The 25,407-nt window shown below is 38.9% G+C and overlaps 2 protein-coding genes across 2 annotated transcripts; one reads left to right on the top strand and one right to left on the bottom strand.

Moving 5' to 3' along the window:
- Window positions 1-13,405: 13,405 nt before the first annotated feature.
- On the top strand, window positions 13,406-16,227 carry LOC148933929 (putative late blight resistance protein homolog R1A-10). The gene has a single exon (XM_089068914.1). The coding sequence runs from the start codon at window positions 13,555-13,557 to the stop codon at window positions 16,111-16,113; it is 2,559 nt and encodes an 852-aa protein (XP_088925040.1). The 5' UTR covers window positions 13,406-13,554; the 3' UTR covers window positions 16,114-16,227.
- A 144-nt stretch (window positions 16,228-16,371) lies between these two features.
- LOC148933928 (DEAD-box ATP-dependent RNA helicase 51-like) lies at window positions 16,372-21,038 on the bottom strand. The gene is made up of 12 exons (XM_089068949.1): window positions 20,434-21,038; window positions 20,156-20,341; window positions 19,864-20,049; window positions 19,433-19,516; window positions 19,127-19,168; window positions 18,888-18,959; window positions 18,506-18,805; window positions 18,377-18,415; window positions 18,167-18,271; window positions 17,638-17,706; window positions 17,415-17,540; window positions 16,372-17,013 (listed from the first exon to the last, which is right to left on the bottom strand). Exons 1-12 carry the CDS (start codon window positions 20,821-20,823, stop codon window positions 16,834-16,836), a joined length of 1,779 nt encoding a protein of 592 aa, XP_088925075.1. The 5' UTR covers window positions 20,824-21,038; the 3' UTR covers window positions 16,372-16,833.
- Window positions 21,039-25,407: the final 4,369 nt, after the last annotated feature.

Below are 25,407 nucleotides of genomic sequence, written 5' to 3'. Positions count from 1 at the left end.
GATTTACTTTCTTTAAGCATGAATTATTTGTGTTCTAGAATGCAAATTATCTGTTAAACATGTGAATTGATTAATCGCATAGTTGGTCAAATAGATCAGTGTCTGATTTATTTGTTTTGTACAAGTCTTCCGCTGTGCAAGGGGCACCAAACCCCATCACCCACTTATGGTGTGATGATACTGAGTAGCGCGGCGAGTGGATGACGAGAACCCCGGGATATGAGGGGCGGAAATAGTCCAACTCGTCAGCCGGATCTCGCAAAAGCACACCGGTGACATTGAGAGGAGATGGGAAGGGATTACCGACAGTTGGAGAGAAGATAGAACTCCGCCCTTGAGGGGGCGGGAGTGGTGCGCTGCTTTCCGATGGCGGTTGTGGCTTGGGGGGCGATGGTGTGAGCTAGAGAATAAACCCGCCGCCTCCCTCACTGGTTTGGAGAGGGATAAGCTTCCGCCTCTAGGGTTTCTAGAGAGGAGGAGAGCGCACAACGACTTACCTTGTTGACAATATAGATAGTGGAGGTAGAAGGATCCTCCACTTCGAATGGATCATGAGGCTTTGTCAAGTCGGTCACCATGATCCCCCTGCATTGCCGTTTCATCTCTGCCTGTTTTGTCTCCTCAAACTTAAGCATCTCGCTCTCGATCTTATAGGTAGAGCGACTAATTGTCACTAATTGTGATCTCACCACGACCTACATCAATCAAAGCTTTGCAAGTGGCTAGAAAATCTCTACCTAAGATTAGAGGAACATTTTTGTCTACTTTCATATCAAGTACAATAAAATCGGGAGGAAAGATGAAATCGTTAACCTTCACCAAAACATCCTCAATCATACCTACAGTTTTGATGGCCGAGTTATCGGCCAACCTTAGAGTCACGTCTGAAGTCTTGAGTGGCCCAATGTTGAGCTTTTCATAGTACTTCAGTGGCATAAGATTGATGGATGACCCTAGGTCGCATAGGGCCTTGTCAACTTTCCCTTCTCCAATTCGACATCTAATGATGAACTGGCCCGGATCTCTGTGCTTCACTGCCCTTTCCTTTTGGATGATCTTGCTGCAATGATGGGGTAGCTTAAGGTCGGCTTAGTCAGCTTTTTCTTCCTCATCACCGCCTCCCTTAGTAGCTTTGCAAATTTAGGAATTTCCTGCAACGATTCAACTAGAGGGATATTAGTATGGACCTTACAGAACATGTTTAAGAATTTTTTGAACTGCTCTTCAAGCTTAAACTTCATCTACGGCTGAAAAGGGAGTACAATCCCGTTGTGCCGCACGAGCTCCTTGTTAGTGGATAATTCTACCACATCAGTGGCGGCCCGCCACGGGGTATGCGGCAGCCCGCTGCGGTGGTTGGCCGGCAGTTGGACAGACTATAATCGGTGGGTCAGCGGCGGCCCGCTTCGGTGGTTGCGGCGGTTCGCCAGCGGCTGGGCAGTCCCCAGATTTTTGCTTTGCCACCCACTTCTTGTTTATATCGTCCACTCGTGTTGCTGCCTTTGCCTTGTGTTCATCAAGCTTCTTTTGGACTTGCTCCATTTGAGCATTGATATTTGATATGGCAGTCGAGATCGTCTTTATCCCTTGCTCGAGGTTGTTAATCCTAGCTTCCATAACTCCGATCTTGGTATTATTGACTTTTCTATCATGCGGAATCAGTTCCAAGATCTTCATTATTCCTTGGTCATACTTATCTTCCTTCTTGACGGGCTCAACTACTCATCCCTTGCTAACATTAAATCCGTCCCCTGATTAGGGCGATAATTATTGTTGTAGTTTCTGTTGGAACCATCTCCTTGCATGTAGTTGATCTCTTCCACAATCGGGGCAGGAGTTTCGGGTTTAGTGCCTGCAATGATGGAGGTTGGTGGAATCGGATCCTCCTTCCTCGATGTGTCCATTTAGTCTACCCTAACTCTGAGCTCGGCCAATTCCTTAGAAAAATAACTCTCCTCCGCCTCTTCTATAGCAACTACTCTCCTTGTGGTGTGCCTTTCTTTCGAACACCCTCTACTGTTGGTGGCGAATTCCTCGATTACTGCCTTGGCATCCTCTCTTGTCTTTCTTAAAAAGCCTCCATTTTCCTCTGGATCCAACATAGCACAAATTTTCTCATTAAATCCATTGTAAAGGATTCCTACCTGATGATCCATGGTGAAACCGTGGTTGGGGCACTTTCGGAGAAGAGCTTTGAAACGAGCAAACGCCTCGCAGAGGGGCTCGTCATGGCCTTCGATGAACTGGAAGATGTCGCTTTTAAGTTTTAAGATAGTGCTCGGCGGATATTACTTATCGAGGAAGGCTGCTACGATGTCTTTCCATGTGGAGACCTTTTCTGTGGGCATGCACTGGAACCACTCTTTAGCAGAATTAATTAATGAAAAGGGAAAGAGTCTTACCCTTATGGCATCGTCGTTGACACCATTCAAGTTCAGAGTGTTTGAAATTTCCACAAATTTGGAGACATGGCGGTTGGCATCCTCTGCGGCCCTTCCTGCAAAAGGAGTTTGCTCGACCCTTTAGATAAGGGTCATGCGCAACTCAAAATTGTTAGTGTCAACACGAGGACTTTCGGGAAAAGTAATCATATTCCCGTGATTGAACATGTTCATCACAGGTACTAATTCCTTGTTTTTCTTCTCCAATGCCTCGCGGGCTGGCCTCTCCTCATCTCTCTCAGCCATCAACATCTGCACCATCTCCTGCAGCTTCTCGAGGTCTGTTTTGTCACCCACTGAACCTGATCCTTTTTCATTTCTTATTTTCCTACGAGTTTTTTCAAGTTCTAGATCGAGCAGTTCTAGGTTGTCTTTCCCAGAACGCGTTCGCATACAAAACCTGCAAAAATCAAAAACGAAAACAAAATAAAACTAAAAATTAAAAAAAAAATTAAGATCCAAAGTAGTAAAATTAAAAACTTGATGCACTATTTTTAAACACTGAATAAACCTGCAAGTATATAGAGTATATATAGTATAGCTAAAGGTCACTATCGGATATCGAACACGGGGAAAATAAACACAAAGTGTCTCTCCTCTACTAAACCTCAATTACTATCTGAAGAACCAAAAGAATTTGAAAACTTTTAAAAACTGAAAGCAATAGAAAGCAAATAACAACTGATTGCAAATAAATCACGGAGATAAAAGGGAAACACATCCCTAGAATCCAATGAGTTTAGTTACACATAATGGAATAAGCTAAACACATAGATTAAAGGGAAAACAATTTGAACAGAAAACTAAACCAAATAAAAACCCGTAGGTTGAATCCTTGTCGCTCTTGATGTTCTTGAAATCCTTCTTCAACTCCTTGCACAATGACGTACTCTAGCTTTTAATCTCTGGGAATTATTTTTGCAAAGAAAAGCTCTAATTTGATGAAGCTTGAGGTCCTATTTATAGAGAAAAATCATTCTTCATTTTAGAAGGAAAGAATCTTCAAAATATGGTAAATCTTGGTGCATAATCTAGGGCTCTCGGATTTGCCGCCTTTCTCCAGCGAGCCGCAGCACCTTAACCGGCGGTCGCCGCATTGCAGTCCAGAGTCTCGGTACCTTCGGCGGCGGGCCGCCGCATGACCTCCGGCGGTCGTCGAGCGAGACTCGTTTCCAAGCGTAAATTTCCGCCTACAGATCTCTGACCGCCGGGCGCCGGCAGTCGCCATCTGAACTCCAGATTTCTAGACTTTGCGTTTTGACTCCCTTTTTCGTCTCAAATATACACATTTCTCACAAAACACATCAAAATACAAAAATGTATAAAATATGCAATTATTAGACACGAAGAGTGATTTTGACATTAAAAATGGACCAAATAATGGCCTTAAAATAGTGCCAAATCCGAGTGTATCAGCTCTGTCTATTGAACAACGGTCCCTGCACTTGTTTTCAGCGGTCGCTGGCCATCATCCCGTAGCTTCTGGATCACTTGGAGCGGTCGTTGGGCGAGTTCTTCTTTTCAGCACAACTTTCCCGGAGCGGATCGCTATTGGCTCAGCGGTCGCTGGCTGGGTTGCAGCGGACCGCTAAACGTCTCGAAAGCTTTTGATTTTCAACTTCGACATTTAGCTATCTTTTTAGGCTCAAATATGCATGTTTCTCACAAAACACGTAAAAATACCAAAATAGATAAAATATGCAATTAATGGACGTGTAGTGCAACTTTGACACTCAAAAGGGACCAAATAAAGGCCTTAAAACAGTGCAAAATCCGAGCGTATCACACCACCTATGGGTCATCTTTATCCAATGCCCTCTGCTAATCCATGTTGAATCACCAACGCTCGGATCTTCATTTTCCAAAGATAGAAATTGTTTTTTCCTGTGAATATTTCCACTTCGAATCTTGAAGCCAACGGAATCAATTCAGAGCTCATCGATTCTACACACAACGCCACCTCCTCCCGTTCCCACAGACAACGCCACTTGATAGAATCAAATTTGAGATGACGAAGAATGAAGGTTGAGATAATCAGAATTGGGGGAATCTTCCACCGAAAGGAAACACTTTTATTGAATGAAATTGGGGAAAATTACAATACTAGCTCAAATGCCCTAATCCCTCTGTTAAGCTGACAAATCATCAAACTAACTAAACAACTAACAATTAATCATACGGCTAGGATTTAATCTCCATCAACTACTGATGGGGTTTGGTGCCCCTTGCACAGCGGAAGACTTGTACAAAACAAATACATCAGATAAGGATCTATTTGACCGATTATGCGATTAATCAATTCACATGTTAAACAGATAATTGCATGCTAGAACAGAAATAATTCATGCTCAAAGATTATAAATCCTAAACATGAATACTACGGTTTAGAGTTACCGATTTGATTCTACAAAGAATCGACGATTGCTCGCGCCTTCTCCACGGATCTTCTGACTGGTTCCCGAACTGTATCTCGATATCAGTGTGGGCTGATCTTATCAAAATACTAGGGCTCGAATAAAGAAGACAGAAAATTCCTCACGGAGGAGGAGCTAAAATTCTCACGGAGGAGAAAATTAAAGAAAAATTCATCTCACTCAGAAAAATGATTTGGCGTAATTTTCAATAATGAACTAATGAATAATTATTGTCTCCTTTATTCTCCTATTTATATTAAGTTCCTTTTGGGCCCGGACATGGATCAATGGAAGGTTTTGGAGTATACTCAAAACATGCTTTCGAGTATACCCATTGCCAAAAACTCTCCCACTTATACTCAAAACATGCTTTCGAGTATACCCATTGCCAAAAACTCTCCCACTTATACTCAAAGCAGGTCTTGGTACTAGATATATCGAACTACCATTCATTTCACTAAGTGAAAGAAAAATCTGCTTGGTTGTTCTCTGATTATATCTTTTTCACCATAATGTCTTTGCTGCGTACTTGATCTTTAATTAATTTCATCTCTCTATGTGATTGTTTAGCTTAATAAACTCGTGTGTCCCTTGAGTTAGCCTTCACTAGAGTAATAAAAAATAATACTCATAGGCATACTCAAACTTACGATTAAAGTTGTTAGGAAGATATTTCTAAGGTAAACACATATTCAGAAGATGACTTACTCGATCACTGATTAGTCATAAAACTAAGTCAGTGTAACCCCAAGGATATTACATGAATGACTTGTAAACTAGAATATAGCAATTAGTTTTTCTCAAGCACTATGGTATACTCTTTACCTCAATCAAAGTCATTTGTCATGGTCAGTATGATATATGCTTTTCATGCATAAGCACAATTAATATGAAACTTAGTACACATTATAGCATACATGAGACAACTATCTCTGAAACCAGTCTCATAATTCTTGATCTCACTTAGCGTCAAACGACACTTGACTAGAGACAAGACAATTCCATCTTAAAAGTTATAAACCTTTTCATGGAATTTCTAATGCTAAAATGTTCCAAACAATATATAGATATAGGATTTCTAAGAGAATCTCTACATTCTTTCTAGCAATCTTAAAAGGACTTAGATGCTAAGAATGTAATTAGTTTCTCATAAATCCTTTATCTAAAACTGGGCAATTAACCAGTTTCCTACTCCAGATGTCAATCTAGTTGTTTGCTATTTTTGTAGATTTCATCATCGTAGAGTACCAATAATACCATATGTAATGCACTTTCAACTTCCTTGTGTTTGCAGCATTGTAAAGACATATGTCAAATTCCAAATATTTGACAATTTTGATAAAACACACATACTCTGATTTAGATGCTTGCCAAAGTCGTTACTAACACATCCCTAGAATCCTATGAGTTTAGTTACACATAATTGAATAAGATAAAAACATAGATTGAAGGGAAGACAATTCGAACATAAAACTAAAGGAAATAAAACACGTAGGTTGAATCCTTTTCGTTCTTGATGTTCTTGAAATCCTGCTCCAACTCCTTGCACCAATGAAGTACTCTAAGCCTAGATCTCTATGAAGTATTTTGCAAGTAGAAGTTCTCTCCTTTTGGTGAAGCTTGAGGTCTTATTTATAGGGAAAAGCCATGCCTTGTTGTAGAAGGAAAAAATCTCCAAAATATGGTAAAACTGGGCGCAAATCTAGGGCTTCTCGGATTCGCCGCCTTTCTCCGGCGGGCGCCGCGTTGTAGTCCAGAGAGTCTTTTCCCTCGGCAGCGGACCGCCGCACATCATCCGGCGGTCGCCGGACGAGACTTCTCTTCCAAGCACATTTTTCCGAGGCGGACCGCTGCATTGATCTTCCCGTCGGGCGCCGACGGTCGCCGCACACATCCGCGGCGGTCGCCGGTTGCCGTCTAACTCCAGATTCCCAAACTTGGCGTTTTGGCTCCCTTTTTCGGCTCAGTTATGCACATTTCTCACAAAACACGTCAAAATACCAAAATAGATAAAATATGCAAATAACGGACGTGTAAAGTAACTTTGACATCAAAAACGGACCAAATAATGGCCTTAAAACAGTGCAAAATCCGAGCGTATCATCCCACTACGACATGGTTCTTACAATCTTAGGTTCTTAAGTTGATTTTATTAGTGCAAAAGTTTCTAATGGTATGAAACCTTGGTAATGTGGAAAATCCGATATCTCTCTCTTTATCTTGAGAGTTATCACGCTGTTAGGCTTGTAGTTCCTCTCTTGATCTTCATACAAGAATTCTATCTTTGAAGATTACAGAACTTATAACCTTACATCATTTGGTACAACCTTAAATCATACCTCAGTACTCAACTCCAATTACTTGGATACCTTTCCAATATGTGTTGGAAAAACATTACACCTTGAGATGTGCTAGACTAGAGTCGCTCTAGTCCATAACCCATAACTCGTGTTTTTGTAGAAGGTAATGATGTTGGTAGTTTCTTTAAGGTGTATCTCGTTGTATCTAACGCTTATCCCATCAATGATAAGATTTTAATGACTAAAACTCATCACTTAATCAAACTTGTCTTAGAAAGAGTTCGATTCCTTCTTACATAACCATCCCATTCTTTAGAAGAATGCTTGGATTCGTTAATGGAGATTAGACTCCCACTACTGATCATAACACTTTGCTCGTCTTCTTATGGTGTAAACCATTAAGACTCGCTAGTCTTTCTATGTTGCACTTCTATAAGTATTCTGAATCAAATGATTCTAACTCATAGTGCATGAAACAGACATTCTCGACTTTCAAGCTATTTAACAAACAAATTGTTAAAATCATGATAGTCTAGATCAGTTTGAACAATAGCTACGTATTTTCTTGGCCTTAAGATTAAGAGCCATAAGTACTTTATCATTCATTGTTTAAGAAGTTGATGTGCTGTTTAATACTCAATCTTGTTGCATTTATATTGTTTCAATACTATGATGCCATAAACATCAATCATAAAACAATAATTGAGCAAAATAGCTCCCACTGCAACAAATGCCTAACTGGATCAAGATCTCTTTCTTAGAGGTTGCATTTTCATGTAAGTCATTGTCCATCTTTAAAAGAGGTCAATCCAACTTACAAAGCATCCTCACTCGCTTTAGACAAACTTTAATGACAATTCAGGCTCTCACATTTCCATATATAGTCTTTTCTTCAAATGAACTAGGAATTAGAAAAAATGCAGCCTCTATGAATTCTTCATCAATCATGTTCCTCTAACAGTAATATAACGACTATATTCTGGAGGTTTTCGACTTTTCAGTTAAACCTTCATATAGTCATTTCTTATTACTTTAGGCGATTACTTGAGTTAGAAAACTATTTGAGTGATCAAAAGATTCCTCAAAACATTATGTCCCTCGAGGATATTCCAATCGAATCATCTTGACATATTCTATTTATATCCATCTTTCATCGTCGCTTACCAAGACTTGTCGTGCTACTTATAAGAAAATAGCTTGACATTATTCCTCAAAGAGCTTATCAAGAACATGCATAATGCATTCTCGAACTTTCTTTATGGAATTATGTCAAGGAAATGGAGGACATGAATTATTGAGTATAAACTCCAAGTTTTAGCGATGAAAATCTTATCCATTTATGTTTTCAGTCTATATTATTTTGGGATTCGAGTTTCTTTAAGGATCGCAGACAAAATATTAAATGACATCATCAAGATTTGACAAATAAACTTATTATCACATACTTATGCTCAATACATAATCACAAATAACCACAAAACAATTATGTATTTTGCAACTGTAAAATCGAAAACAAGTACCCTCCATAAGAGGTCAATACTTATTCACAACTTTAACATTTTTACTGGCCACAACACCGACGAATAGTCCAGAGACCATATAATGGCATGGCCGCCAAATGTTGCCTAAGCACGACCATCAGATTTCGCATTACAGAATTTTGTTTCTACAACACACTCTCATAACAATGCTCATGTGTTGATAACAAAATCAAGCTATCTCATAAATTCTATTTGAACTTCTGAAAACTGTAATTTCTTAGGATTATTGTCCCCACATAATGGGTGGCGATAATATTAGAAACTACTTTCTAGTTCACACTATTTATATTTGAGAAGTCTGCTCATATGAACTTGCTATTTCGTAGGATTATTGTCCCCACATAATGGGTGGCGATAATATTAGAAACTAGCTTCATAAAATTTGCAAACCAACCGATGGAGACCGTATACAACGCACTTGTTGTAATCATCACTTAGATATTTTATATGGTTTTTGCATAATTATCACATAAGTAAATAAAGCAGATAATCCACTTAAAATAGATAAATACCAAATAAATAGATAAATCCATTGAATACATGGCATTTAAATACACAGGATAATTATCGATAATTATTTAATCTAGTCGAGGGAGAATCAATTAAATAATTAAGTTTTATCTTGGATAAATTTTATCCAAATTTATTAAGGATTTATCAAGATAGAGTTAACTATCTAAACCCATTTAGGATTATTCTAGATTTTATTTCGATAAAATCAAATCATGCAATTCAAGATAATGTTGATCAAGGATTATCATCATTTAAATCTTACTAGGATATTACTAGATAGAAATAGTTCCATCACAATCCATAAGATAAAAATAAAATCCTATCAACCAAGATTTATACAAATCTTAATTCTATTCTGATTCAGTATTATTCGAGCAGTTTCGCACGAATAGAATCAGTATATTATTACATTATGTTTGCTTGTGCATTTATAAGATGTTTTATAAACATTTAAATGCATAAGAAGTAAAATTGGTGCAAAACTGCTCGAATAATACTTCTATGTAAAATTGGGAAGCGAAAAACTCCCTCCGTCCATGAAAAATAGACAAGATTGTGAATGACACGGGTTTTAATATATAATTGGTAAAGTAAGAGGGTGGGAGTGAAAAGGCAGTGGAATGTTGTGAAGTCCACATTTAGAATGATGTGTATGGTTAGTATTGGTTGAAAAGTTTCCACTTTTAGACTTAGTCTAATTTTAGTGGACATCCCAAAATATTAAAACCAGTCTATTTTTTTGTGAACGGGGGAGAAATTACTGCAGTGTGAATTGGAGAGAGACTAATAATGGAAAAAACTTTTTGAATCCCATTGCAATATTTAAATATAATTACTATGTTATGGATTTTTTTTACTATTATTCAAATTTGAGGATTCATTTAAATTTATTACTCCCTCTGTTCTCAAAGAGTAACTATTTCTTTTTTTGTCCGTTCCTAAAAATTCTCAAAGCGTAATTATTTTCTTTTTCATCTGTTTCTAAAAAGTATGAACTTTCTATTTTGAAAAATTCAAATAGCATACTACCCCTATACATCATTTTATTTAAAACTTATACCATTACCATTAACACTTATACCATTATAATAAAGTGGACTCCACTCTCCACTAACATTCCCCTCTTTGCCTAGAGCTTCTAATTTTTCAAGTCTTGCTCTAATGAATGCCAATTCTTGGGATGTCTCATTCCCACATGGTTTCTTCACTGCATCTAGCCTTTCAGCTTTATGTTTTCCTTGGACCAACCTCGACTGTTAGTGGCTAATTCCTCTATTACCTCCATAGCAGCAACTCCTCCTTTCCTCAAGAATCCCCCATTCGCCCCTGAATCCAACAAACTAGAGATTTTTTCGTTAAACCCATTATAAAGGATTCCTACCTGATGGTCTATTCCAAAACCATGGTTCGGGCATTTGCGGAGAAGAGCTTTGAAACGTGCGAGAGCTTCATATAGAGGCTCATCGGATCCTTGCATGAATTGAAAGATCTCACGCTTAAGCTTTAGGATGGTGCCAGGCGGGTAGTACTTGTCGAGGAAGAGGACCACTAGATCCTTCCAATTTGTGGTTTTATCTGCAGGCAGACAATCATACCATTCTTTAGCAGCATCAGTTAAGGAAAAGGGAAAAAGGTCTTACCCTCACAATATCATCATCGACACCATTGATCTTGATTGTATTAGCTATTTCCACGAACTTAGTGAGATGTCGATTTGCGTCCTCGGTGTCTCTTCCTGCGAAGGCATTTTGTTCAACCCTATTGATCAAGGGTATCCCCAACTTGAAGTTGTTGGCCTCTATTTGCAGGCCTGCAGGAATGTCCACAATGTTACCATGACTAAACATATTCAAGACTGGAACTACCTCCCTTGCTCGTTTTTCTTTTTCAGCTTTTGCCCGAGCTCTCTCTTCTCGCATCTCTTCCACCTCCTTTCGAAGGACGACGATAAGATCGTGGTTGGTAGGCTCCGCCATCTTATTTTCTCCACAAGATACGCAAATCTGCACAACCTGCAGAAACTAAAAAAAATAAAAATAAAAATAAAAATAAAAATAAAAATAAAAATAAAAATAAAAATTGAATGTAGTAAAATCCAAAATAGTAAAATTGTCTGTTTGAAGATACCACTCCAAAGTGAATTGTCTTTCCCGACAACGGCGCTAAAAACTTGATACACTATTTTGTAGCACTAAATAAACCTACAAGTATACAAAGTATATATAATATAGCTAAAGGTCAGTACGGATATCGAACACGAGGAAGGCAAACACAAAGTGTCTATCTCCTAGTAAGACTCAATTACTATCTGGAAGCACGGAAGGTTTTGAAAACTTTTTGGAAACAGTAAACAATTAAAAGCAATTAACAATTAAATGCGAATAAAACACGGAGACAATCGATAGAGATAAGGAAATCCCAGGGATGTGTGTTCATAGTTATGGTTATACAAATTCCAAACTACAATACCCTAGCACAGCTATTACTTTGATAGGACGAGTTGCCTAGCTTATGCTCATGCGATGCAAACGTTGATTACAAAATTAGGGTTGTCAATCCTAACACGTAACTCTATAAAGCTCCTAAGACCCTTGAAAAGCCCTCACTCTCAATTAACAGTGTCGTTTTAAAGGAAGTTAACTGTAGCGTCTACTAAGTAAATCTAACTCGCTAGAACTCTCTCACAGTTATGAAGCAAGCTATATGAAATCATACAATATTGTGTCACTCAATCATGCAGCATCAGAACTACTTAGGTAAGAAACAAAGTAAAAATAAAACGGATATTAAATAGAAAAATGGAATTGTATAACCAAAGTCGTTACTAACACATCCCTAGAATCATATGAGTTTAGTTACACATAATGAAATAAGCTAAACACATAGATTGAAGGGAAGACAATTTGAACATAAAACTAAAGAAAATAAAACTCGTAGGTTGAATCCTTGTCGTTCTTGATGTTCTTGAAATCCTTCTACAACTCCTTGCACAAGTGAAGTACTCTAGCTTTTGATCTCTGTAAATTATTTTGCAAGTAGAAGCTCTCTCATTTGATGAAGCTTGAGGTCTTATTTATAGGAGAAAGCCAATCCTTGTTGTAGAAGGAAAAGATCTTCAAAATATGGTAAATCTTGGAGCAAATCTAGGGCATCTCGGATTCGCCGCCTTTCTCCGGCGGTCGCCGCGCTGGAGTCCAAAGACTCTGTTCTTTCAGCGGCGGACCGTTGCACGACTTCCGACGGTCGTCGGGCGAAACATCTCTTCCAAGTGTAATTTTTCGAGGCGGACCGCTGCACTGCTCTGCCCGCCAGGCGCCGGCGGTCGCCGTCTGACTCCAGATTTCTAGACTTTGCATTTTGACTCCCTTTTTCGGCTCAATTATGCACATTTCTCACAAAACACATCAAAATACTAAAATAGACAAAATATGCAAATAATGGTCATATAGAGTGACTTTGACATCAAAAACGGAAAATAATGGTCTTAAAACAATGCAAAATCCGAGCGTATCACTTACTTTACTAATTTTACATTAAAACTCGTGTGGAATCCAAAGTGTATTTTTTTTTTAGGACGGAGGAAGTATTAATATATTTAATTTTAAAAAAAAATTATAATAGTATTATATTGGGATGTTTCACAGAAAAAAAATTTATTATTTGAAATTATTTATGAACGTGTAACTTCTTAATATTTTCTTATCAAGTTCTAATTTTTTATTTAGTAAATTTTAATATTATTACTATATAAATATATACATATATATATTTATTTAGGGATGTGATCAAATGCAAACTGTATATATAGTATAAACTCCAAATTATGATCTGAATAGTTAGAAAATGTTAACAGATTATAAAATAACAGCAACAGAAAATGTCAACACAGTGTCAACTGTTGACACCATGTTGACATTGTGGGACGTTTTGTTGACACCAAAATCTTGAAATTTACATTTTGTTGACATTGATTGTGTTGACGTTGCTTTGACACTGTGTTGAAAAGTTTGGAGTTTGTACAATATATGAGTTTACATTTTAACACTACTCTATTTATTAAATTATTTATGTGTAATAGTATTTCGATTCGACCATTGGGCTGGGTCAGACCAGTTAAATCGTGAGCCGATAACTTATCCGGGTTGCTCGCCGGTCTTAAAACATTGCTACTACTACCATTCTTTCATAATATCCGAAGTAGCTCAAAAAATGCTTTTTTTTCGTGTACACAAATGTTGAACGATGAGATAAAATCTCACGCCTCTTCTCCACATCTTCTTTAATCCACTTTCTTCTTTTTATTTTCTGGAAAAAAAGCTTGTGCGTCAGCGATCAATACAGAATCATGGCTTATGCTGCTGTGGTTTCCCTCAGGCATTCCATCGAGCGCCTCATAAATCCCACAATTGATCCCCAAATCACAAAATCTGCAGCTGAGGAGCTGGAGTTCTTAGAGCATGTCCTCCAAAGATTGGATCGCAGCAGCAACACCAGCACCAAAAGGTCCGTGTTTGAGGATTTAGATACAAAAATAAGAGAGGCAGTCTGGAAACTAGAAGACGTTATTCAGTCATATGGCTCGTCTCTCTCTCTTCCATCTGCCAACAGTCCCGACGATGAGGGCGTGAAGGAAGAGATCGATTCATTTATGAAAATCGCGAAGAAGTTGGGAGAGGAGTATAACAGAGAGTTAGATAAGGATGCCGATGCTGATGTTTCCACCATGCCCGATTTTACTCGAAACATGTCAACGGTTGTTGGGTTATCGGATCAATGTGCAGAAATCAAAGATAAGCTTCTACATCCTGAGCCAAGATGCAAGATTGTGTCAATTGTTGGAATGGCAGGAAGCGGCAAGACTGTTCTCGCTAGAGAAGTTCACCGAGATCTAATCCACCATTTCGATTTGACGGCATTGGTGAGCCTAGGCCCAACCCGAAGAGTGGAAGGTGTTCTGGTGGATGTTCTTTCTCAGATAGATCCCACTGCTTCGTATGCGGATGATGAAGATAAGCATACTTTAGCCGACTGTCTGTACACAGTTTTGTATGGTAGGAAATACTTTGTAGTGTTGGATGATATATGGAGCCCCAAGGAGTGGAGCTACTTGATGAATTTCTTTCCTGGGAATGATAATGGAAGCCGTCTCTTGCTATCAACCAGGCTACAGAAAGTACTTTCTCCCGTCGATACAATTTATGTTGCTCACAATATGCGCCCCTTGAATAATGAACATAGTTGGAGTTTGCTTCGCCAGAATGTGTTTGGCGAGGACTATTCCCCGCCAGACCTCGAGAAAGTTGGAAGGGAAATCGCGGAGAAATGTGAAGGTCTTCCTCTTCTAATCCTCGCGGTGGCCCGCGCTCTAAGTGAATCCGCGATCCGTGATCCAGCGTATTGGAGAGATGTACTACAGAAAAGATATAATTTTGTTTTTGCAGATGCATATGAAACAATTTCAAAGGTACTATCTTCGAGCTACGAGTACTTGCCACAAGATTTAAAAGCATGCTTTTTGTATATGGGAGTTTTCCCTGAGAACTATGAGATCCCCCTCACAAAGCTCATTAACTTGTGGACTGCTGAGGATTTTCTTGAACCAAGCCAGATTTGTGAAGAATTTGCTTTGAAATGTCTCAAGGAGCTTGTCTACAGAAGTCTCGTTATCGTCCGCAAGCGCAGCTCCAACAATGGAATCAAATCCTGCAAACTCCACTCAGCCTATTGGTCCTTGTGCAATAAAGAAGCTACCAAGAACAAGTTTTTGCATGCCTTCAACGAATGGAGTGATTCAGTGGAATACTGTATTCAAGACCAACGCAGGATTTCAGTCCAAACCAATGTTTTATTTGGCTTAAAGGCGGTGTATGACTCAATAGCAGCCGCATCAACAGTGCGTTCTCTCCTTTGTACTGGTCGATACCTTCACTATCCAGTACCATTATGTTTTGATTTGATGTTCCTCAAAGTGTTGGATGCTCTTTCAGTCCGCTTCTATGAGTTCCCGAGTGAGATTCGCAAACTGTTGCACTTACAGTACCTTGCCCTGACTCATGATGGGAACCTCCCTTCTTTCATATCCAAGCTCCAAAACCTGCAGACTTTGATCATCAATGAGTATCAAAGCATCACATCGGTGAGGGATCCAACTTGTTTGCCTAAGGATATATGGGATATGCAAGAACTGAGGCATCTTTGGATCATGGGGAGCAATCTGCCAGACCCAAGTGACGGAGACGAGCTACCAAAGCTATTGAGGCTCCATGTGAAAGGCCATAGTTGTACCGAGGATATATTCAGAAGCATCCCTAAATTGAAGAAACTCGCCATCAATATTGAGTTACAGCCTCGTTCTAGAGAAATCCTAAGCTGCTTGGAGCATATTTCGATTCTTGATAAGCTGGAGTCACTCAAATGTGTAGTTGTGAATCCTCGGCCTCGGTTTAGAGTTGTTAATCCCACTTCAAGTTTCCCTATGAGTCTCAAAAGGTTGAGCTTGGCTGGCTTAGGACATTCTTGGGAGTGCATGAGTTCAATTGGTTCTTTGCCAAATCTTCAAGTGCTCAAGCTACGATGTTTAGCCTTTCGCGGACCGAAATGGGAAACAAAAGTTGGAGAGTTCCAGAGTCTCAAATTTCTACTGCTTGAAGATATTGATCTTGTCCACTGGACAAGTGATGATGAAAAATGTTTCCCGCGTCTCCAGCGCCTAATCATGCGGCACTGCTACAAAATGATGGAGATGCCGTTGCAGATTGAAAACATCCCAACTCTCGAAACCATCGAGATAGCTGACTGCAACCCTCTGGTCATGGTTCTTGCGAAAAACATGAAAACAAGAAAAGAGGGCTCTGGAAATGATTATTTTCCAGTATCAGTCACTTCATCTTTGAACCTTCTCTGATATGTGATGAGCAGCTATAATTCACTTCCCACATTCTGATTATTATGTTTCTTCATCTTTAAACCTTCTCTGATATGATAGGTGATATGCAGTAATAATTCTCTTCCCACATTCTGATAATTGTGTTTTCTGATTTCAAGTACTGTTTGGTTGGTTTTCTCCAAGTTGCTTAGCTTTTGAATTCCAATAAATCTGTTGGGTTGGCTTGGCTATTTCCCCTGTTCTTATATAATCTTGTTTAATGTAAAAATTAATGGGTTAGAGACAAACTAAGTGTCAATTGTATTGAAAAAGAAAAATAACAATGCTAATAGTACAATTTATAGTACTAGTACACACTGATACTGTAGTCAAAATATTTCCAGTGATCCAACTAAACATACATCTTCCAACCTTCCAAATTCCAACTCTAGGTTACACTATATCCTGTTCATTCACTGTGATGAAAGTACATATGGTTAACTCTACGAATGAATGCAAAAGGCGTCGAGAACAAGACGAATAATTCAATGAAAAATCAAGAAATTGTTGCTCATACATCAGTCATAGCATCTACCGATGAAACATGAACTGGAGCTCCAAAATTGTGTTACAGAAGTACTTTGTGAGGGAATTGATTCAACAAAACTCATTGCAAAACTGATTGATATCTGGATGAGCTCCGGTGATTTCTTTCGCTGATGAGACAAGTATATTTTGGTATGGAAAATGCTCCTTGGACTAATATCTGACAAACTGACGTGTGTCATCTTCACCTTTCCTTCCGTACGGGTTGCTCTTGCTGAACCCATGTCGGCTTCCATCACTTTTGTGTGATTTCTTCCTGAACTTAGAGGCATTGCTATCAATGTTTAAGTTCACTTTAGGAGGTGAACTGAAACAAAATGAAGCAGCCACAGCCTGCCAAGAACCAGAGAGTCAACAACATGAGAAAATAAAATGATAGATTCGAGTATGATCATGGTGTTTTTTTATAGCATTTTTGCACAACCGTCCAGCAGTCAAAATGGCGCATACATATTGTAAACAAAAGAGGGACTTAACATAACTTAATGCCTATGCACAAAAAATTGATAGTATAAAGTTTATTAGCCCAGATCAACTAGATGTGAAATATACAAGGAACTAATAACTAAGACTATGCACCCTTAATTTTCTGCCAAATCCTATTGGGGATATCACAAAATTGTCTGAGAAAACATTCCTATACCAACCTTGTTACATTAATTTTTAAAAGTTCCATAATATACTTATTTGGGTATATGCATGATAAATGTTTGAGTTAGAAGGATATGAAATACCTCTAGATCAAGCCTGTGAACATTAAAGATGTCCTTCATTGAGTGTGAATTGTACGCAAGAATGTAAGATCTGTAGGCGTCTTTGGCTGACTTGTTCAAATGATAGTTTTCAGAGATTATGTTTATCTGTATCACAAGCACATTGACAATTGTGTTCAGCAAAACAGGATAGAGAGGGAGTCTACGAAATAATGAAACTAAAGCCTTGTGAACAAGAACATACCAACTTAGATTGCGCATTCACTATTTTCTTCTCATCATACTCATACTCTTTGAGTGGCACTTTTGCAGCCTGAAATTCCAGTAATCACATTTTCAGAGAATAACTAAAAAGACAAGACAATGGTAAGCATATAAAAGACCATCATAGCCATCCTTCTAATACTAATAATTGAAATACAGCAATAACAGCTGGATTAATGTATTTGATGAAACACACAAAATGGTCTCACTGACTATAGACCTAAAAGAGATCTTCAGGCATCAGTGTCCTTAAGAATGTCCAAGATTGATTGAGGAACAGGAAGCTTTAGTTCCATATGTTAATCAACTGATAGGACTTTAACTAACTAAGGAAACAACTCCTTGTTTAGCATTTGGTTGAAGCTACTCATTTAAAAATGGTAATGCCCAGGACTCCAGTAACAGAGCTATATTAAGGTCACAGTTCAACGATGAGTGTAGTGATTATTTCTACTGTGGCCAATTTAATTGTCATTGTAATATTCCATGGAATCACATAGGACTCCTACCTTGAGGTATTTTAGAAAACTAAGCTCTTCTGGAATCAAGAAAAGCAACGCATTCCCTTTTGCACCTGCACCACGAGCTGTTCGACCAACTCTATGGATATATTCCTGAAGGCATTGACACCACAAGTTAGGAAGGGGTGGGCATGAGCATGAGACTAAAAACATTACGGATATACAGCAGCCAATTTGACAGGAGCTGTCTTTCATTACCTTGGGCTCATCAGGAGGGTCATACTGCACAATCCAGTCCTAGAGAAACAAGGGTAAACAGATTACCACAAACAGCGTATAAATTCTCTCTGAAATAAGGAACGGTTTGCCTTAAGGAAAAAAGCATACCACTGCAGGAATATCAAGCCCACGTGCAGCAACATCCGTACACAATAATATACCCTTCTCAGCTTTGCAGAAATCAAAAAAGGTAGACGTTCTTTTCTGCTGTTTTTGCTTGCCATGGATATCTTGGCAATCAATCTGAATGTATCTGAGAAGTTCTGAATGGAACTTGACAGAATTGCAAGATGAGAAGAAAACCATGACTTTCTTTGTCAGATTTTTCTTCAAGAAGGAATAGAGAAGATTAAATCTCTTGGCACAAGGGACAACACAATAACCTTGCTGCAGTCCTTCATTGGTGACCTACACCATTCAATATTAAGTTAGTTTTGAAGTTGAATATTTTACCATATAAACACAAATAGAAAGTGAACAACATCCGCACCCTCTTCCTTCCATCATCCACATCAATATAAACCGGCTTTGTCTGAAATGATATCCGTGCAAGGTCCTCAACCTGAAATGAGTTTATGCAATTTCCTTTTGAGTTTATTGTCAAAGAGCAAATAAATTACATCACAGTCTCATAAGCTGAAAACGACACTCTTGTTTTTACTTCCAGCAAAATTATAACATATGATAATTTAATTTTGGGGCCAAGCCATTGCAGAAAAATAGATGTACCTTCTTTGTTTGTGTAGCTGAGAAAAGAGCTGTTTGCCTCTCCTACACAAGGGAGCATATAAGAAAAGTGAGATATGAGTTACCACGAAGCATATAGTGATATAACCAATTATTCACCAAGGAAATTATATAATGAAGACCTTTAGTTTCATATTCCAATGGCATTAAAGCAGAATATGATCCAAAATAAGTCAACCAAGGACATGCAAATTCTTTGCCGTAAGAAACACCAGAAGTATATCCAATTGTCATTTTAGAAAACTAGGGTGGAAAGAAATGCTTAATAGGCTTAGCTGAGATATGTACCTTGGGTAAAATTTTAATAATTTGCTTCATTTCTTCTTCGAAATTAGCTTCCAAAATCCTATCAGCTTCATCAATCACAAGGCACTGCACATTCCAAAAAATTAGCATAAAAGTAAGCCAAGAGTCGTCCGAGAACAAAAATAGACTAAACACAGAAGGATGTAATGTTTTGGGAAGCTCTGTGTTTAAAACATTGCAAAAAGGATCTATGCAGCAATTAAAAAATTAGTGAAGTGCATAACTTTGTCATGTGCAATAAATTGGATGCAGCATAGAAAAGGCTCATCAGGAGCATCCTTCATTAGGTATGTAAACACAAGCTTCCTCAATGCAGAACAATACTATGATGGAAAAGCTTATCACAGCAAGTACTCATTTAAACAGAAGCAAATAAGAATCTAGGTGGGACATGGGAGCTGATGCAGTCATACCTTGAGATTTTTATATATAAAGCCCTTTGTATTTTGAAGATGGTCAAGAAGTCGACCAGGCGTTGCTACCAAAAGGTTAACTCCCTTGACAATACGCTCTGCTTCTCCTCTTCGCGCTGCGCCCCCAATCACCAATCCCAGTGTCTGTGAATGATACTTGAGAAGGTCCTTAGCTACAGCATGTGTCTGCATCATTTAGTAAAGTTAAGTCTTCAAACAAGAATATTCACATTTAAGATGTATCTGTAACCAAATGATGTAAATAAATGAAAAGAGAAAGTAAAGTGTGTACCTGTATAGCCAACTCCCTGGTTGGACAAATGACAATAACACCAGTCCCATTTCGAGGTGTAAAACGTATGTTGAACAACAATTCAATAGCTGGAACCAAAAAGGCAAGCGTTTTTCCAGAACCTGTCCTTGCAGCTCCAAGAACATCTTTCCCTTCCAACAGTGGTGGAATTGATCTAGCTTGAATCTTTATCATAAACACAAATAATCAGCAATTCAAGATAAATTAATACTACTCTTCATCTGGAACACATAAAAAATTATTCACTTTTAATTTACCTGAGTCATGTACTCAAATTTCATATCTTTGATGGCATCCATGGAGGGCTTTGATATCGGCAGCGCATCAAAAGCTTCGCTGCTCATAATCCCGGACGAATTGACCTTCATCTCACTCTTCAAACTACTCTCCTCCTTTTCAACATTTCGCTCTTCTTCTTCCTCCTCTCCGGTTCCTCCACCAACTATCTTAATTTCTTTCTTTCTTTTCCTGTCTTTCTTCTCCTCCTCCTCCACGGCCACATCTTCCTCCTCAACCTTTTCATTTTCTTCGTCTTGTTTCAAGTCTTCTACTTCTACCTCTTCGTTTTTGGGATTTTTTTTGTCTCTGTTTCTCTTACGCTTCTTCTTCGAAGAGTCCATAGCTCCATTCCCTCCGGCGGCGGCCATCGACGGAAAAAAAAGCTTATGACGGCGGCGAATTTAATTTTTGGTGGAGTGAGCGGGCATCAATAAGCATTTTATATAACTTGGTTGCAAATTGAATGGGCCGGGCCCTTCGGACAAATTCGGGTTAAAACTGATACGGGTCTGCCTAACGGCCCACGCGAAGATTTAGTCCTCCTCGAGCACGGATCACCTCCATACCACACCCCATAAGAGGTCGGCTCAGCCTTCTCGTTGTCATGTTGGCTCATTTGAGCAAGGGTTTTCATGTGATGGCCACCAAATTTTATCAACAAGTCATGCGTCAGTTGACTACTGACCCTCAACGTCAGGAGCATGTTGCTCGTGCAGTCGTGCTACACTATCAATGGTTCAATGGAAACAGATAGGTTCGCATTCTACATGTATATGGACTCCTCCGTCACAAACTACCAACACAATCACAAATTCATTGGACTCGACCCCACATATCACTGTTGAAGCCCTCACTTCAATGGGGACGACGCATAAGGTTGGATTTAATTTCCGAGTTTAAAAATATTCAATTACTGTAGTCTGTATTACTATTGATATGATCGTCTGTGGTGATAATGTCTGATTGTTCACATTTAACATCTGATATGTTTCGTTATCATCGATAAAATAATATAGACAACTCGTGATAGAAATTTTTTTATCATTGTTAGACAGTACTTCTTTAGTACTCTACAATTTATTACAAAGATTATGTAGGTCTTCAATCGAAGATTTGTCAAACTTCTATAGTGATGATTGCCTACTATGCTTATTTCGAAGCTATCATGCACAAGGAGATTGATAATGCAACAAACAATAATAATGATGAAACAAAAATATGAATGGACGAAATTGATGAAATACGAATCATTTACCGGTAATGACAAACCTACTAAAATGATAAAATGAGACGTATAATCACAAATGGGGGAGTGTTGCTTAATTACACTAAACATTAATTAACTTTTTAAATTTTGAACTCCTAGGTAAAATTGAAATAATTTTTAAATCCTCAAATTTTCAAAATTAAGGTTCTAGCCTCAAAACACTAACCATTCAGTTGTACCGTGACGAGCACGAAATTTATAATGTTTTAAGATGTTGGACTTAAACTATTTTAAATACAAATCATGTGAATTACTTGTGCTTTACTTTAGATAGAAAAATTATATTCAGTTGAGGATCGATTGTATGCGTGAATTAGAGAGAATTTATTAAAAATAAGAGTGAACTACATCAAAAGTTCCTGACGTTTCTAGTTGTGACACTGCAGGTCCTTCAGAAAAAAAAAATATCTCCAGAAGTCTCTAACCTTAAACATAATCATATATCATGTTTTTGTAGTCAATTTTCGGACCAAAATACCCAAATGCCTTCAAGGGCATTTCGGACATATTACCCTCAACATGCAGACCTTCTCTGCCAACACCTACACGATTTGCAGACCTTATCCAGTTACTTTTGTCAAATCATAGGTGATATTTCTCAGATTTTGTATGTATATGTACATCTATTTTAAGAGTTTGAAATTTAAAATTCATTTCACTTTCTCTCACTTGAATTCATCCTCTCATTTTCTTGGATTTGGATCCCCTGTTGTGGTTGATAGCACAGCCAGCAGGGGCTGCTGTTCCTCCCAATGTATTATTTTATTGTTAAATAATAATGTTAAATTCATATCTTTTATTATAAATAAATTTGATGTGTGTGTGCATAATAGCACAGAGTGCACAGCAGGGGATCCCAGCCCCATTTTCTTTCTGTACTAGTTCGCATACGCATTCGATCATCCTATAGTTGAGTTTGACATCGCAATTTGGGTGACTTGCACTCTGACCGGTAAGGTGAATACTAGTAATGAACTTGGAATCTCTCTCAAATACTTCTCCGACACCGGATTGTTGTCGTGGCCGGTGGCTTTGACTATGGCGACCTCCAGCTCCGGCGCCATGTTGCTCGCGACCTTAGCGATCCCGATGCTGGTCTGATCCTTCACCACCCCGATCGCATTCCGTATCGTGCTCGGCGCCTGATAGGGACCTCGACGATCAGCCGCAACCTACTCAACTAGACGAGTCCGACACCAAGAATGGCCACCAGCAATAGTGACTACTCATTATATTAGTTAGAATAGTTATTTTCCTTAATTACGTCTTTGCTTTATTATTTTTATTGAACAATATCTTTAGGTAGATTTTATCATATCTTTTCGGGTTTTCTTCTTGATTCTTTCCTGAATCGTAGAGTCGAATCAAGCAGGGTCCGGACTCTATATAAAGAGTCTATTAGAGAGTCAAAAAATCATTCAAGAACAAAGAAATAAAAAATCTTTTCTTGAAACCCAAGTTCCGAAACCCTAGTTGACGCAACAAGCTTTCTTTATCGTCTTCTTCACAATTTCGTGTGCTCTAATCACTCGGATAGGATTCAAGTCCTATCAACTGGTGCTTCATTGATCTACTCTTCTCCCACGCGTTAGATGGCGATGGAATTCGAGCACGAATCGTTTGCGCAACAAGAAGATTCAGTTCACAACAAGATTGAGGAACTCCTCGCCACGCTCATAGCCACTGTCACTGGCGCGCGAGCAAAAGAGCCTCCGGACCCAGTCACGAGTTGGTTGTTACCACAATCGGTCACGCAAGCACCGATGGGTGTCAATCCTTTTACCGTACCACGCCTCCGCCTCGAGCCACCTCGTTTTGACGGACAGAATGCTGCAAAGTGGATTCGTTGTATGCAGATTTATTACAACCACTACTATACGCCTCTATCCGATCGGTTTTTCCTTACTCAATACTTGTTTGATCACCCGGCATCAGAGTGGATGGCATGCTGGACTGATAATAACGTCGGAAAAGGTTGGGATGATTTTCTATTGGCAGTCTATCACCGCTTTGCTCCGGAATTTGCCGATGATGATGTTTCACATGTTATTAGTGATAATCAGTTGGTTGGAATTGGTTTTGATACAATAAATTGTTATGACAAGTCAGAAACTATTAACCAGGAGGTATTTGCTCCGGGATCCTTTGATGAGGCAGATTCTTGTGTATGTGATCAGCTAGATGCTCTAACTTCGAATGAGTTTATGGATTCCTCGTGTCGACATAGCAATAATTTGGACATGCCTCAGGCCTGTTCTGGGATTCCCTATATTGTTGAATGTTGAGTATTCAAAGGATGCTACGAGTGAATCAATTTATGCTGGTGCAGATTGCATATTGGACTCGAGCACTGTTCTTGATGAAAAGATGGCTAGACGGAATATGGAGAAGTGCAGGAAGCAAGCTACGTCCTCTGTTTTGCTGAATCTTGAAAATTTGATGGTTTCCGAGACTATGGAGTCTCAACCAAAAAGTGGAACTTTTCTGAACGAGGTTAAGTGTTCTAAGGAAAATTCAGTTGATGTTTTTGAAGATAAAGATGAACAACATACTTTGCTTAGTGTTGGATATCGACATTTATTCCGAAGGGAACAAACACTCGCCTCTGATGCCCGCTCGATTCCTCCACACAACGACGCACTACGTTTGAGCAGACACTCTAGTATGGATTGGAGACTGTTGTTGTCCCGAAGCGCCTACCTCTTCTCCTCTTTCAAGTCATTGTTCCAGTTTTGCACGTCTGCCCCTCTATTCCCTGCCTATGATTCTGCAGAGGTTGTGATTGTCTTTCGACAGGGAGTTGATATGACCTTTTACACTAGTTATTTGGACGAAAGAGGCCGCTTACGGTCTGAATTTACAGGTGTTGAAGAAAGGAAAATACATATATTTGCGATTATGGTTGTGGACAGAGGTGGATGTGAAGGAGGGATTGTTGATTCCTCGCGTGATTCAAAGATGAATGCTTTGGGAATGCCAAATCAAGATTGCGAGTTAAGCATGGGAGCTTCGACATTTGACAAGAATCTTTACCCTGGTGCTGTTCGAATTGGATTGTGTTCTCATGAATTCGTGAGTTCCTCATTAATCATTTGCTACTCTAATGGTGATCGTAGTGGGACAAGATCTAAGGTGTTTTATGAAATATCCGAGAGCTCCTTGGTTGCTTATACTCTTTTCATATCGAGATACTTTAAAGATGGCGATCAGTGAGCTATGGAGATGTTTGGAGCTGTACTCTTGACGCAGGTATGTGGATTTGAGCCTAACAGGGAAAATTTTGTGCGCTTACTATGTGGTGCAGCCGGATTACGAGCTCTCGTCCAGGGAAGAGTCATTCACGTCTATGAAGCTAGACCGGGCGTGTGTTGTACAGATGGAGTTCTTGAAACAAAATTGCTTGATAAGTGTGTGCATTCTGCTGCTCCTAACCATGGTAATATTGTTTTCAAGATGGATGACGACTTGGTCCGGTTGAATGCTACTCTGTCTGATATTGTGCTCAACACAAAGCAAAGGAGTGGTGAATCACTTGTTGTTCTGATAGTGGCTGAATGGAGGTTAGAACTGGAAAAAAACCACATTTTCTCCTACTCGAAGGATGGTTTCATGATTTTATATTCAATGTATCAAGTGGAGGCTACTCTTGTGAACATTTTTTGTGGAAATTCCAAATATGACTTCT

Source organism: Salvia hispanica, chromosome 1 (genome assembly GCF_029641045.1).
Source record: "Salvia hispanica isolate PSC_SH4W2 chromosome 1, Shi_PSC_v1, whole genome shotgun sequence".
Lineage (NCBI taxonomy): Eukaryota > Viridiplantae > Streptophyta > Magnoliopsida > Lamiales > Lamiaceae > Salvia > Salvia hispanica.
The sequence above is the reverse complement of the archived record's forward strand: the minus strand, read 5'-3'. Positions and strand labels throughout refer to the sequence as shown.

Bases quoted from the DNA above. Each gene is read 5' to 3' on its own strand.
- LOC148933929 (XM_089068914.1), top strand. From the start codon at position 13,555: ATGGCTTATGCTGCTGTGGTTTCCCTCAGGCATTCCATCGAGCGCCTC.
- LOC148933928 (XM_089068949.1), bottom strand. From the start codon at position 20,823: ATGGCCGCCGCCGGAGGGAATGGAGCTATGGACTCTTCGAAGAAGAAG. The intron at 20,050-20,155 runs GTACACACTTTA...TAAATGATGCAG, and splicing joins CCAGGGAGTTGGCTATACAG to ACACATGCTGTAGCTAAGGA. The intron at 17,014-17,414 runs GTATTTCATATC...GGTTCTTGGCAG, and splicing joins TTCACAGGCTTGATCTAGAG to GCTGTGGCTGCTTCATTTTG.